General features: G+C 32.9%; 1 protein-coding gene across 2 annotated transcripts in view; it reads right to left on the bottom strand.

The window, feature by feature from the left end:
- The window catches only part of NUDCD1 (NudC domain containing 1), a 101368-nt gene that overhangs the window by 74804 nt on the left and 10344 nt on the right, over positions 1 to 16220 (bottom strand). For both annotated transcript variants that reach the window (XM_074266976.1, XM_074266986.1), the window contains exons 2-3: positions 10446 to 10600; positions 83 to 268 (exon numbers count right to left, since the gene is read on the bottom strand). In XM_074266976.1, the coding sequence (XP_074123077.1) occupies positions 83 to 268; positions 10446 to 10600 (341 nt within the window). The remainder of the gene's footprint in view (positions 1 to 82; positions 269 to 10445; positions 10601 to 16220) is intronic.

Below are 16220 nucleotides of genomic sequence, written 5' to 3'. Positions count from 1 at the left end.
AAAAAAATATATATATATATATATATCTTTAAAAGTCTTGGTTTATAAGCTTAATTTGAACAGTGATTTAATCAAACCTTACCTCCCATTTTTCAGAAGTACCATTTCCACGTTCTCCAGTTCCAATAAGATATAATCTTCCTGTTCCATCTGACAGCGTAACCCAGGTAGAAGATGTAAAGTGAAGAGATGCACAAAGGCGGTTGTCATAAGCTGTTAAATTTGTGGGAAGTCTGAAAACCTCTCTTGGTTTTCCTAAGGCAGTATCCTAGGAAGGAAAATAAATAAATGAATGAATAAACAAATCTTTCATAGATACGTACAGATAATTATGTTTTGATTTTTCATTTATGGCTAAGAATTTGTATAATATAAATAGTCCCGGACTAAATAAAACAGGCTCTGGCCAATTTAAATGATATAATTAAGTCTCACCCTAAAATGCCAAGGCTGATCTTCAGGCTATCCCTGACCATTTTAGCTACATCTAAAAATACACTGTTTTAATTTGTTTTCAAAGGGATTGCTTATCAATAATCTAAAATATAATGCTGAATAAGATCTGGAACCAAGATGGCAGAGCTAAGGTAGGGACTCGCTTTAGTTCTCGCCCAAATCCCAGCAAATACCTTTAAATAATGATTCTAAATAAATTTTGGAGCATCAGAACCTACAACAAGATGTAGTGGAATAATAGGCTTGGAAAGTTGGCAGAAGGGGTTACTCTGGAAAGCTATCATAGTATTTGCTGGGGCAGTACAGCCTGGGCCCCACAAAACCAGGAACAGACATGGACCTCTAAGTTGCCAGCACTGGCAATAATCTCCAAATTTCTCAACTCACCAAGGCCAAAGACAACTCAGCAGAAATGGTTTGATTACTAGGAAAGATTTTTGCGAGGGGAATCACAGCCCAGAATGTGACTTTGAGAGCCAATCAAGAGCAGTAGCAGCAGCAGTGCTGAGGCAGTAGCAGTGAATGAGGCAGTAACAGCAACAGCAACAGCAACTATAGCTCCAACCATTGTTTCAGTAGATCTCAACACACAAATGAGGGACAGTTGGTCAAGGGAGATTGAAGAGGTCTCTTTACTGACACTGTGGCAGGATTTTGTTGTTTTGTCCACACTCAGATAAATAGCAGTGCTGGATCATAATATAAGTCTTTAAAAGAAATTCTGAAAACAGCTACACAGAACTCCTGAACCTTGGGAAATTACATCCTCCATCCTGGAAACAGAGTCCTACTTCAATAAGGAGTTAATAACTAAATTATAGGTTAGGAAAATGAGCTAATAACAAAAAGATTCTCACCATAGAATGCTACACTAGAGACAAAGAAAGATCAAAATGCATTCTCAGAAGACAAAAGTCAAAACTCCTACATCCAAAACCTCCAAGAAAAATAAGAATTGGTCTCAGACCATGGAAGAACTCAAAAGGGATTTTGAAAATAAAGAGAGGTAGAATAAAAATGGGAAGAGAAATGAGAGTGGTGCAAAAGGAAATACAAAAAGCTAATAAGAATGCCTCAAAAAGCAAAATTGGCCAAATGGGAAAGGAGATACAACATAGTCCATTCAGTTTCTAATTCTTATTGTTTCTACCTCCACAGCACAAATTATTGTGGCCAACAAGTGCTTGGAGCATTAAGAAGTTACCTGATTAGATCTTGAATCTCAGACAGCTTATTGGTATCTCAATACACATACTCATATGTGCACACAAGTGCGCAAAATACATCTGTATATTTATGTAACCCAAATTATCATTTTTCTTCACAACTCAGACATCACTCTGAATAGTAATTATTTTATCCTATAAAGAGAGTAGTGGTTTCAGTAGATATTGGGGTGTACATAGGCTTGTTCTTTTTAAGATTCTATGATAAATGGCCCCCAACTGCTATGCTTTTCAAATGACAATGACTTTTACTTCTTCCCTGGCTGTTTAACTAAAATTTCTTGGTATACTGACATCTAGCAGTTTATGACTATCTAATCTGCTGCGATATTAACTAGTTATTCAAATCGCATATAAAATTATTAATCATGAGGCTTTGGCCAGAGACAGGCTCAGCTCTTCACCTAAGGAACTGTAAAATCTCTGGTTTAATTATCTTCCTCTGTATGTTAGGATAGTTTTCTTGTTTACTTCCAGGATAGAGACACTAGATCATTGAAGCATTTGATTTATGACTAATTAATTTTCACACAGCACATTACAAGATTATAGATACCCCAAATCCTAACTAAACTAAACTACCCCAAACTAAAGCTATCTGAATTTTGAAAAGGTTCCTACTCTTATCTATTAACTTTACTGACTTTTTAGTATATAAGATCATAGACCTAGAATAGATATGAGAGAGATCCCCACGGTTATCTAGTTGTATCTTTTCACTTTATAAATAAAAAATAAAAGACTCTGAAACATTTAGTGATTTGTTCAGTCACAAAGTTCTCAGTATATATTAAAAGTCATGTAGTTTCATATTAACAATAGAATCTTTCCAGTCATTCCTAAATAGAATAAAACTGAAGAACCAAAGGAAATATCTATCATTTCATTCTCCTATAGACATTTGACTAAACTAGAAATAAAACTATCTGATCCCTTAATTATAAAAGAACAAACTAGATAAGTAATCTGTGACTGTGAGCTAACTTACTGAAATCTCTGCCTAAATTACATGATACAGATAGATGAGATCTTTAAACACAAGACAAGAATCTTTTCTTTATATTCTATAAAATATAGTTACTCCTTCTCTTTCATTTCTACTCATGAAACACATAAAACAGCTTGATTATCCAAAGCAGATTAACATACCAGTATTAAAATCAGTTTACTATATTGAGAATCACTCTCTATAGATAATTTGCAAGGAATTGATTCAGCTATCTTTCCTCTAATGAACAGAATTAGAGGGGTTGATTTTTTTTGTTTCTTTTGTTTCTAGAATTTTGAAACAAGATTTTCTATGCAAGGCTAGTGGCATACAAAAGGAAGAATTAACAATATCAAAAGACTTTAAAACTGCAAGAGTATCCATTTTCATAAAATGAATACTTATAGTCATAAAATTAAAGATCCAAAATATCAAAGACAGATTTCTAAGATACAAAGCTGTACTATTCAATGTGCACCAATGTTTTTTCTCTGCAAGAAAATCAATTATATTCAATATAAAATAAAGAAGTATATTTTAGCAACTTTTAACTATATGAAAGCCTTTAATTGTACAGTAAAACAATATAACTACTATAAAGGTAACTAACACAATAACAGCAATATAGATAAATTAATATTTATACACAAATATACTTTTAATATATCAATTATAAATGTTTTTCAATAAATGGTCTACTGAGCAGCTTGAGGAGATTTCAATGTTGAACAAAATAGTCTACTAAACCTTAAAATTTATAACTATTTGCAGAGGCTTGAGCAGAACCATTCACCTTGAATCTGTTAGTTTAATTTAAAAAAAAAAAAAAAAACAACAACACACAATCAACAATAAATAGAAATCAAAGTATATATTTTTGCCCTTTTACAACAAGCAATTTGCTCTGAGGAAAGGTTCTTAGCAATGATATTCACTGCTTTTTTTTTTTTTTTCCTTTTTTGGCTATATGACTATTCTTTTCTTTTTTAAAAAATAAACCTCAAGCTTAAGAAAATGCATTTTTATCTTGTGTACAATTTTATTTAATTATCTTCTTTGTGAAACATAAAGACATTAATAAAAAATTAAAACACACAATCCCTGGAATTTTTATGCTATTTCCTTTTTCTCCCCTACAAATCAAATGATAGTTTCCTCCTCTTTTTCATACTACACTTCACCAACCTCAGTTTTCCCTCATTATCTCCAGCATTCCAAAGACAAAAATAATGGAAATATATGGTAATGAATTGCTAGAAGGTGGATTTGATGGTATAATTCAAAGTAAATTTACTGGCCTAATTACATAATAATGAAAAAGTTCTTTCAATTCTAACAGATCACAGTATGAAATTACATTAAGCTTGTAGTTTACTGGAGATTATAAGAACATAGATTTAGAGTATGCAAGACACTAAAGACCATTAAGTTCAATTACCTGATTTTAAAGATGGAGAAACTAAGGCATGGAGGGCTAAGTAATTTGTTCAAGGTCACAAATCTAATCTATAAGGCAGGAGTTGAACCTAGTTCTGCATAAAAAACTCAAGGACCTTATCCTCTAGGCCTTAAAACTAAATTACATTTAGGAAAGTACATAACCTCTGAAGGCTAAGCTTCAAAATTAGAAAAGACAACCTCTTAAAAATTAAGATTCTTCCAGTTATATCATATGGCAGCAAATAATACAATATCACAATCTCAAAAAATACTAAAAACAACCCAAATTCAGCACATTAATAGGTTTGTATATGAGAAGCTGAGTGAAAATCATCAGGCATGTAGAAAATTGGGTGGATCAGTTAGCTAGCTAGTAAGACCATGGAAATATGAAAATTCAAATATGCTTCATTAGGATGCTCAAGACATTAAAAGAATCAGAAAGTCATTCTGTGCACAGAAATAGGGTAATTTATTGAAGTATAAAGATAAAAATCATATACCATGAGGAAGTTTGATGGACTGTGCTGAAGGAAGAAAGCATTTACACTAACGAAATCAACAACATCAAAGTATCATCGATGAAGGGACAATCATAGATAAGTAGGTAAAGCAATGGATAAAGGAGTAGGCAGGGAGAGGAAGATCTGAATTCAAATGCATTCTCAGATACTTACTTGCTATATGACCCAGGGTAAGTTGTTTAACCTGTCTCAGATTCTTCAACTATTCAATGGGGATAATAATAGCACTACCTCATAGAATTGTTGTGAGGAGTGACTAAGATAATATTTGTAAAATATTTAGCATTGTGTCTGGCATCTAATAGGTGCTTTATAAATGCTCATTCTCTTTCCTAGTACACTCTTTTTTTTTTTTTTTTTTCACTAAGAACATTAATATTTTTATTTAATAGGTGTCTATATCAGGAAATTGACCTACCTGGCTATGATGAAATGTTATGTAGATTCCCCTTCTAAGATTTCAAATTGTATTTATACATCCTACAAAAAGGTATAAAAATCTTATCAGTTTAAATACTAACTATTACACTATTTGTGAATATAAACTATGAAGTCCAGGGAAAATAATACAAATAGAATATGGTCTTTCAAATGCCCTGGGCATCTTAATAAGAAAACAGCAGTCTCTAATTCCTAGTCCTCATCAAATAGACCTCTTCAACCTTCAATTACCTATTAATATTCTAGATCTAGTGCTTATGATATGCTATGTTAAGGGGGGAGGATAAACTAGATTTCAGCCTTGGGCCTATGTATTTAGAAGTAAAAAAATATAGAATTGCAGATTGTCATATTGATATTACATGAAAGACAAACTCCAGCCTGTCTTTAAGAATTGACTAGATCTAAATTAAAAAGCACAAATTAACTGTAATTTCTAACATGTATAGATTCTGATGCTTTCTAGTTATGTGACCACAGACTAGTAGTCACTTAACCTCTTTAAGCATCCTTAGCTATAAAAAGGGAAAAAGTATTTCTCTACTATTGCATGCACAGTATCTTGTACAAAACCACATGAAAAATATTTTGCAAACTTTAAAGCTTGACATACAAATACCATTAGAAGTATCATAAATTGAATACTTGTATGCAAGATGTCAATAGTACCAGCAATCATCTACTCACAAAAAGGTTATATTCCAAAAAATACATTTGCAAACTTGTTTGAAATTGAATATGAGTAAATCCACAGAAACAATGTTATACATGGTGGTTATGTTTTCATAATACACCACAAAAGCTATTTAACTCATGAGTTAACATCATTAAGTTTAGTATTATATTAAGGGATTACAAGCTAGCTATACTCATTTTCTATTTTTTTAAAAACCTCACTACTAAGCATAACGCAAACACACAATAAGCACTTCATAAATGCTCTGTCTACCCAATTATTCCTATCTCTCTTTGCATGTACCTACTGAAGAGATTTATTGTTATATAAATATAAATATATATATAGATAGATAGATCAGTAAGCTCTAGTGGTTCCTAATTATCTCTAGTATCAAACACTAACTTTTATGTTTGGCACTTACAGCCTGTCACAACTTGGCTCTAGCCTATTTTTCCAGTATTCTACCCTAAACCCTTCACAAACTCAACAATCCAGTCAAATTGGCTTTCTTGTTATTCTTCATCTACGCTTGGAAATATCTATCTTCTTTTAATGCTCAGCTCAAGCCCTACTTTCTATTTGAGTCTTTTTTTCTCATCTCATAAAATTTTCCCTCCCCCAAATTACCTTGTATATATTTTGTATATGCTTCTCTTCACTGTGAGAGGATGGGTAAGCACTATATTCTCAAACGTGTCAAGAAAAGACAAGGAAATCCTCTAGAATTTTGGATAGATCCCACTGTGGCAAAGTTATGTGTTGCTGCTGTTATGTTATGCCTCTATTTGGGTTTTTTTGGACAAAGATACTGGAATGGACACATCTCTCATTTTGGCTAAAATGACAGAAAAAGATAATGACGAATGTTGGAGGAGATGTGGGAAAACTGGGACACTGATACATTGCCAGTGGAACTGTGAATGGATCCAACCATTCTGGAGAGCAATTTGGAACTATGCTCAAAAAAATTATCAAATTGTGCATACCCTTTGACCAAGCAGTGATTCTACTGGGCTTATATCCCAAAGAGATCTTAAAGGAAGGAAAGGTACCTACAAGTGCAAAAATGTTTGTGGCAGACCTTTTTATAGTGGCAAGAAAGTGAAAACTGAATGGATGCCCATCAATTGGAGAATGTCTGAATAAGTTATGGTATATGAATGTTATGAAATATTATTGTTCTGTAAGACACGATCAGCAAGATGATTTCAGAGAGGCCTGGAGAGACTTACATGAATTGATGCAAAGTGAAATGAGCAGAATCAGGAGATTATACATGGCAATAAGATTATAGTTTAATCAATTCTGATGGATGTAGCTCTCTTCAACAATGAGATAATTCAAATCAGCTCCAATTGTTCAGTGATGAAGAGAGCCATCTACGCCCAGAGAGAGAACAGTGGGAACATAGTGTGAACCACAACATAGCATTTTCACTCTTAAAAAAAAGAAAAAGAAAAAAAAAAAAACATGAACTCCTTGAGGATAGTGAGTGTTTTCCCCCATTGTAATTCCAATGCTGAACAATGTTTGTTGTTAAAAAAAAAAAAAAAAAAAAAAAAAAAAAAGATACTGCCATTTCCTTCTGCAGCCCATTTTATGGATGAAGAAACTGAGATAAACAGGTTAAATAATTTGCCCACAGTCACAAAGTTAACAAGCGTCTGAGGCCAGATTTGAACTCACAAAAGTGAATGTCCAGGCCTAGAACTCCATTCACTATAGCTGCCCCCAAATTTATGTGGAGATGTAGACAAATTGCGCAGGATGAATAGGCATTAATGAGTTGTATCATTGGAAGGATCCAAAGCAACAGAACATAGATCTACAAAGATCAAATATATACAGACAGCATGGGCTAGGACAGGCAAACATTGGGGGAGTATTATTCCACTTTCCCCATATGTGGGCTTATGTGGTTAGTTCCAAAAAGGCTACCTGACATCCATGACAGTTGTATTTTTTAATTTGTATCTCCAGCACAATGTACTTAATACATGTTCATTTATAACTCTTCTCAACAAAATCTGATAAGTTTTTTTAAAATCAGGAAGAAAGATCTCTAAATGATATTTAAAGTAATTTTAGAAGTAAATCAATATAAAGAAAATAAAACAAAACAGTATTATCTATTTGAATACATGACATTTGGTCAACTCACCACTCAAAATGATGAATGAACTTTGTATCATATTATCTCTCATAATTCTACACTGAAAGAATAACTACTTGTCAAAGTTAATATTTTTAAGTAATGTTAAACATATTTGTGGAAGAATCAAGGATCATATAAACAAGTACAAAAGTTGATCACATATTGGGCCTTGAGGTTTACAATGTTGTTATAATAAAGATATGTATTTTGTCCCATGGCAGTTTGACTAGTGTCATTCATTTAGCCTATACAAAACAAAGAGAATCAAAATATAACAATTTTTTAAAAATATACCCCAATGTAATACAATAGACTCATCTGAGTCCTCTGTCATGAATGAAGAGAACAATTATCAAAATATGTGGGGCCAATTATGATCCTGAATATTGTACCAAGTGACACAAAAATTTCTACAGCAAATGGAAGGGCTGGACTGTTTTCACATCAAGAGTCATCACCAATAAAAGTGACCAGTGGCTTGCTCAATTATTTGAAATAAGCTATCTTTTTTTCCCCTCATATCATATTCCCAATTCTCCTATGTATAGGATCTTTTCAATATCTCATCTGATTTTCACTCTTTATCCCTCTACTAAGTATCAATGAAAAGTAAAGTTTGACTTTTTTCCCTCTAATTACTCTTTAAGGACTAAATATTTCCAAACTAAGATTACTCTCAACTATAATGCCCATTTACCCTTTATTTGCCAAGCTATTTATGTGATAGAGTAATTCATACATATGAAATGAATATTTTCCAATATTGATGAGCTATTAGGGAAAACATCCATAAATGGAGAAACAAAATGGAAAAAAGATAGTCATGTATATTGTCGTCTATAACAGTGTTTCCCAAAGTGTGGTATGCTTACCCCCAGGGGTATGGAAAGAGTTTGGTGGGGGTACACATTGCACCGGAGTTTAGAGGGGATATGCACTGCACCATGCTTAGCTGAGCCTAAGTCTACATTCTCATGAGTCAAGTCAAGACAATCTTGTGGCGTGAGACGGTCTGGTTTGAATATACCACACTTTGTAACAGAGACAACTTACTTCATTAATAGTTAGTGACTTCTCCAGGCACCTGTGTATTTTGAGCTTTTGTGCGATTTTTCTTATATGAAAGGTTTGTTATGTGCTTTAGTAAGTCTCACTGATTTTGATTATTTTTATATAGAGGTATGAAATTGTTTATGCTGAGATAACAGATCATCATAATTTGGTTCCCTGGTTGTTAATTTTAATCTGAGATGCGGCTCCACGTCCAATAGTCTGTTCTTTTTTTTCGACTTAATGTCTACAAATGCTGAAAAAACAACTTCACATAAATATGAAATTGGAAAAGGCAAGATGTATTTCAGAATTTTTTCTGTTAAAACAGGATACACATCTTGCATTTGTAATCAGAATAATGTTAAAGTACACTTCTTATGTTTATTTTTCAAGAATCCGTCTGAAGCCAATTCCAACAATTGCTCTTCTTCCGCATGTGACAAACCTTCTGGCATGGATTTATATTTTATTATGAATAATTTTATTTTTTGTTTATTATTATTTTGTGTATGTACCAAAAAAAGAAAAAATATATTTTGATTGTTATTACATCCATTTTCTTTGACAAGGGGTATTCAGAGTTATGAAAATTATAGAATTTGTCAATGTCAAATTATTTGGGAAACATTGGTCTATAAGATAAAAAAAGAAGCAAACATCAATTTATCCTTTGTTCTCAGGAGGTTGTATGCAAATAAATGAAGCTCCAAAACAATAACAAAAATGCCAACTATACCTCAGTAACCAATGTGTCATATACCACCACAGTTTTCTGAAGAGAGGCTATCTAATAACATCATATGAAAGGTCATTCCATGTCATCTTCAAGTCCTCCAGAACTCAGAGACAGTTTAAAACAAGTAGGTAATAGAATACTTAAAATCTATGCCCAGAGAGAAGGAATAACCACCAGGATCAAGACTTCAAATTATCTAAGAGCCAGGTAACAAGTGATTGGAAGAAATGACACTCACATACCAAGAGGTAGAACCCTTTAGAAATAAATTTATATGATATCTCTTAACATAACAGTTAACCAACAACTCTGTACAGTAGAAAAGCTTGAAGATCCCTACATTTTAACTCTTGACCACATTCAAGACAGGAGAGGGTACTATGTAGCCTACACACAACAGCCTTTTTGACAAAATGTCCTTATTCTTTTCTAGTTAATTTGTTATATGTAATGTTGCTTTAGGGATAACCTCTCAAATGCTATATAACAAGAAAGCAGTTTTAAATTTGTTTTTCTGTATATCAAGGTATGTCAAGAGAAGAAATTTTTTTTCAAGATATTATAATGAAATAGATTTACCTCATAGGAAAATCAACTGAAAATTCTTGGATTCTAAAGCTCCTTGAGGGTCTCTTTTTGTAGCCCCAGTGCCTAAAACAGTGCCAGAGACATAGTAGGCACTTAATTGTTACTGAATGATTACTATGTAAATGTGTTTAATTTTTCTTTAATAAACTTTATTCTTACCAATGTAACTGATAAGTTCATAATTCTTCCAAGCTGATCAACAAAGTAGACATTATCTTGATTCCATGCATCACAATGCAGGTAATTAAACATGCCAAAGGCACGCATGTGATCCAGTGTATACTGATCATCTCTGAGCTTTACTTCTGCCACAGCTAGAAAAAAAGAAAAGAAAAATTCTTTTGTAATTAGGCTCCTTTCAAGATCAAGAAATCACCCAATGAACATACTCTTAAACAGAACAATCAACAAAGGCAGAGAAATTCTCAAAAATATATTCAGATTAGTACTTATAAAGTGTTTTATCATTTAACATTAGGGAGATGTAAATTTTCAAAAATGACTAATTCAGTGAAAACAAAAGAGAATTCTCAGTTTCTTGAAAGATTAATTCATTAAACTCCTATCTTAAAACAAATCATGTGTGTATTTTATACAATCACAGAATGTCAAAGCTGAAAGGGAACATTGGTGATCTTCAAACTCTTCATTTTATAGATGATAAAACTAAAGAGAGGTAAAGTAATTGGTCCAAAATCACTAAAAATCACATCAGTGTGGTATAGTGGAAAGAAATGGTTTTAGAATTTGAAGACCTAGGTTTAAATTTTGACTCTACTATCTATTACATTTAATTTGGGGCAAGTATTTAAGTTTCCCTAGGTTTAATTTTCTCATGTAGAAAAATAGACATTAGCATCAGTTTTAAACTAAAGTCTATTGGGACAGCTAGTTGGTGCAGTGGATAGAGCACCAGCCCTGAAATAAGGAGGACCTGAGTTTGAATGTGACCTCATACACAATGCTTCCTGGCTGTGTGACCTTAGGCAAGTCACTCACCCCCAAGAAACAAACAAACAAACAAACAAAAAAAAATATGCAGAAATTAAACTAAGGTCCATGAATTCTTAACATTTATATTTTGGTAAACATAACTGATTTCCTTTGTACTCCTAAGTATGCATTTTAAAGCACATATTTCCCCAAACTTCCCAAGGGTCTATAACACAAAAAAGATTAAGAAGTCATGGACTAGCTGATCTAAGTCTTAATATCTGAACTTTTAGTTCTGGAACTTTGAGACCAAGTTTTCTGATACTAAATCCATCTCTGCTCCAATCTTCTTGAAATGCAGGATTTCACAAGTCAAACAATTTGGCTTAAGTGGGCTTCAGTAGTTGATTTTTAGAACTTACATTCACCAGAGCAGAATTTATGAGACAGCACTGAGTTTATACATTATAATCTCTGGCAATTTCAATTATCTTTTACTCCAAATAAAAGGTTCGATCATGTTAATTCTTACAAAAAACATCAAAGTCATTTTCCTAAAGTGCAGGTCCAATTATATGCACCATCCACCCATCAACAAACTCAATGATTCCCTATTACTTCTAAAATGAAATACAAAATGCTATTTGGCATTCAAAGTCCTTCATTAACTAGCTACTTCCTATCTTTCCAGTCTTTTTACACCTTACTCCCTTCCACTCCCTTTTATCACAGAATTACACAAAGTAACAGTATCAAAATACAATAGTATTACACAATTTCAAAAGATCCTTATATACTAGATATCGAGATATTTTTTCTTTTATTTATTCTACTAAATATGTATCTATTTCATGTTTTCAACTCAAAAATCAATAAAAATCAAATTGTCATTTAAAGACATTAACAATTGCGCCAGGTCTCCCTCTCCTGAACACAGTTGTCACTACAAGTTGCTAGATTATTAATGGGGCAGGAAAAAGAAAGACCTAATTTTAATTTTCTGGCTGCTAAGGGTTGATCATACTTAATTTCATTATTTAAATCCTAAACCTGTTTATCTTTAGAAATTTTTACACATGACATAATTCATTATTTTGAAGCTGACAATGCATCCATTAATATCAGTATTGTGCATAGATTAGAATGGATTCATGATTGAGTCAAGATTTTCCTTATTCAAGTGTCCAGATTCCTAGCATCATGAAAGTATAATCAACTCCTTAGACATATAGTATCTAAAGTTTTACTGTATCTTTAAATTATTAAAACCTAATACTATACTAAGATTTTTTTGGCCCACTCTATATAGTAAAATTTGATAATCCTATTTTGTATAAATAATTTTAGTCAGCTTTGACTTGGCATACTATAAGTTGAAAAGAAATAATGTTAAATAGCCTGAAAAAAAGCAATCTTTTTAGAACGGGGGAAGAAAACTAAGCACATTTAGTAAATAGATGTCATTCATTCAATGATGTGATTCTTTGTTCTCCAGCACTACTGCATGGATGAAATTTATAAATACATATATAAAGCAATGAAAATAATGTAAAGTAGTGAAGCAGTGACACATCATTATAACAAAAAATATATATCATTAAGCAAACATGGATCAAAGGAGGTAAGCTATCATGTAATTTAAGTGAAAGATAGATGAAGAGATAGGATTCTTACAAGGTGCTAAGTCACTGGAATGGATAAAGACAATAATTATCTAATTTAGCATGATTGATCTGATCCTACAAGGAGATATTATGGGCCAGAACTTGAAACAAGGTACTGAGCAGAATTGAGGAGACAATGGTTAAATCTAATTTAGCACTGATTTAATCCTACAACAAATAATGATTTCCTAGTGATGAAATGATTGGTGTACAGCATATAAGCAAGAAGCTCTCAGGGCCAGAGAGGACTTCAGGAGGACTTCAGGAGATTCAGAGTTAAGATTCATTCCAACTTCCACCTTTGTGCTGGCTGGAGACATTGGGAGGACGAGAGGCTGAAGTTGATTGGAGGCTGAAGGACAAACCTTTGGATTTGGAGACATTTTAAGGGAGCTCTTGGAACCAAGGAGAAAGATAGGCCTCTATTAAAGCCAACTGGGCCCAGGAAAAGAGAAAAGACTTTGAAGGAGAAAATAAAGGATCTGGACTTTAACTCCTGGCTGCATTTGGGATTATTGAACTGAACTGAAATTAAGGCTGCCTCCAGAAGCTCCTCAAGAAACCTGCTCCAAGAGAACGATTACAATTTAGAGAAAAGAACAATACAATGAAGGGTATAAGTGCTATATTATTAATCAAAACTCTGTTTATTGTTTTTTGTTAAAAGACCCAAATAGAGTCTGTCTAGCTTATGGGGCTGGCACTCTTTGGAGGAAGTGTGTATGTATGTGGGTATGGGCATAAACAAAAATCAAAGCTTGACCAACTCACAATCAGTACCAGTGGCAGAGATCCTATAAAAATAGGATCACAGATGTATTCAAATAATTTCTATCACTGTCTTCAATTTAACAATCATATTAAATACCCACTAGTTGAAAGTCCTCTATGCTAGACAACAAGAATACAAAGGAAAAAGTTGAAATTAGATGCTTTCAATCATATGTCAAACAGGTACAGTGATTCAAGACTTTTTAAGCTTCCACAAAATATACAATAGTCATGTGGTTCTCCTTATCAATAAAAACTAAAGACTTCCCCAAGGCAACATCAACTGTGTGTGAAACTGCTATGAAGGATGAGTGTTTGTTTGATGTTCAATGTATTTAATATTTGCAAATGTGAAGTAGAGAAAAGTGAAGGATCGAAATTATCAAATGTTTGAGAATTACAACTGTTAGAAGAAGACCTTAGAAACTGATAGCCTATATTCTCTGTGAGGATTAGTTGAAAGAACTGTGATAACAAAGATAGAGATTAGAGTTAAACAACAATTTTATTCAAGTATTTAACAGGATCTAACAGGATCTCATGGCTGGAAGGAACTTAAGAGGCCATCCAGTCACACCTGTATTTGGGGGGAAAAAATAAAACTCTTCACACAAAGTCTTATCTAAACAATTGGAAAAATGCCAATTGCTCATGGGTAGGCTGAGCTAATATAATAAAAATGACAAATCTGCTTAAAATGATCTTCTGCTTAAATTGTTCAGTAAATCAAACGTCCAAAAAGTTATTTTATAGAACTAGAAAAAAAAATTCACCTGGAAGAATAAAAGATCAAGGTTTATCAAAAAAATTAATGAAACAAAAATACAAAGGATAGTAGCTTAGCAGTACCAAACCTAAAATTATATTATAAAACAGCAGTCATCAAAACCATTTGGTACTGGCTATGAAAGAGTGGTGAATCAGTGGAATTAGATATATAAGACATGGTAGAGAGCCAGAATTCTGGAGAAGTACACTTGAAAGAAGTATACTTGAAAACAAGATGTTAACTCAGAGGAATTGATGAGAAAAGTTACCTAGTTTACATATACTTAGTATTTAGCATGGTGATTTAATAGTTCTCTAGTTCACACATATTCAGTATGCTGTAATGATGTAATTGTAATAGGGTATATAAGAAGGGGGACAGGAAGTCAGACAGAAGTCAGACTGTCAAACTGCTGGAGGAGACTGGGTCAGGACAGATACAGACTGTGTAAGAGACAATAAAGACTTTGGACTCTTTTTATTTTTGTCCATTCTCCTGGTATCTATCATGTTCAAATCAAGGCCATTCTGGAGGACCTCCAGAAAGCTAATCCAAACATTACAAGACACAATAATCAAGATCTACAGTAAACACCCAAACTCCAGCTTCTAGAATAAGAACTATTTGACAAAAATTGCTGGGCAAACTGGAAAATAATATGGCAGAGACCTACATCTCACATCCCATACCAAAATAAGGCCAAAATGGATACATGACTTGTGTATAAATGATACCATAAACAAATTAGGAGAGAAAGGGATAATTTACCTGTCAGATCTTTGGAGAAAATAGGAAATTTATGACTAAAGAACATTATGAAAAGCAAAATGGACACCTTGATTGCATTAAATTAAAACTTTTCTTCACAAACAAAACCAACAGAAACAAAATTAAAAGGGAAGTACAAAGCTGGGAAAAAAACACAGCAGTGTTTCTAATAAAGGTCTCATTTCTAAAATAAAGAACTGTGTCAAATTTATAAGAATATAAGTCATTCCCCAGTTGATAAATGCTAAAAGGATTCAATTTTCAGATGATGAAATTAAAGCCATCTATAGTCATATGAAAAAAATGCTCTAAATCACTATTGATTGGAGAAATGAAAATTAAAACAATTCTGAGATACCACCTCACACCTCCCAAATTGGCTAAAATGACAGGAATAGATAATGATAAATGTTGGAGGGGATGTGAGAAAATGAGGACACTAATTCATTATTAATGGAGTTGTGAACTGATCCAACTATTTCAAAGGGCCATCAAACTGTGTATATCCTTTGACCCAGCAATGCCAAATAGGTCTATATCCCAAGGAATTCATAAAGGAGGGAAAAAGACCGACATGTGCAAAAATGTTTGTAGCAGCTCTTTTTGTGGTAGCAAAGAAGTGGAAAAGGAGTGGATGCCCATCAATTAGGGAATGGCTGAATAAAGTGTGTTATGTGAAGGTAATGGAATATTATTGTTCTAGAGAAAATGATGAAAAAGCTGACCAAGGCTTGGAAAGATTTACATGAACAGATATTGAGAGAAACAAGCAGAACCAGGAATACACTGTACACAATAATAGCAAGAATTTGAGATGATCAACTATGAAAGATTTGGTTCTTCTCAGTGGATAAGTGAATCCAAGGCAATCCCAATAAACTTTTGACAGAAAATGCCATCTGAATCCAGAAAAGAATCCAGAAAAAGAAAAAGGTTGAATACAAATCATTAACATATGCTATGTTAACATCTTATTTCTGTTTTTCTCTCCAATGGTTTTTCCCTTTTGTGCTGATTTTTCTCTACCAA

Source organism: Sminthopsis crassicaudata, chromosome 1 (genome assembly GCF_048593235.1).
Source record: "Sminthopsis crassicaudata isolate SCR6 chromosome 1, ASM4859323v1, whole genome shotgun sequence".
Lineage (NCBI taxonomy): Eukaryota > Metazoa > Chordata > Mammalia > Dasyuromorphia > Dasyuridae > Sminthopsis > Sminthopsis crassicaudata.
The sequence above is the reverse complement of the archived record's forward strand: the minus strand, read 5'-3'. Positions and strand labels throughout refer to the sequence as shown.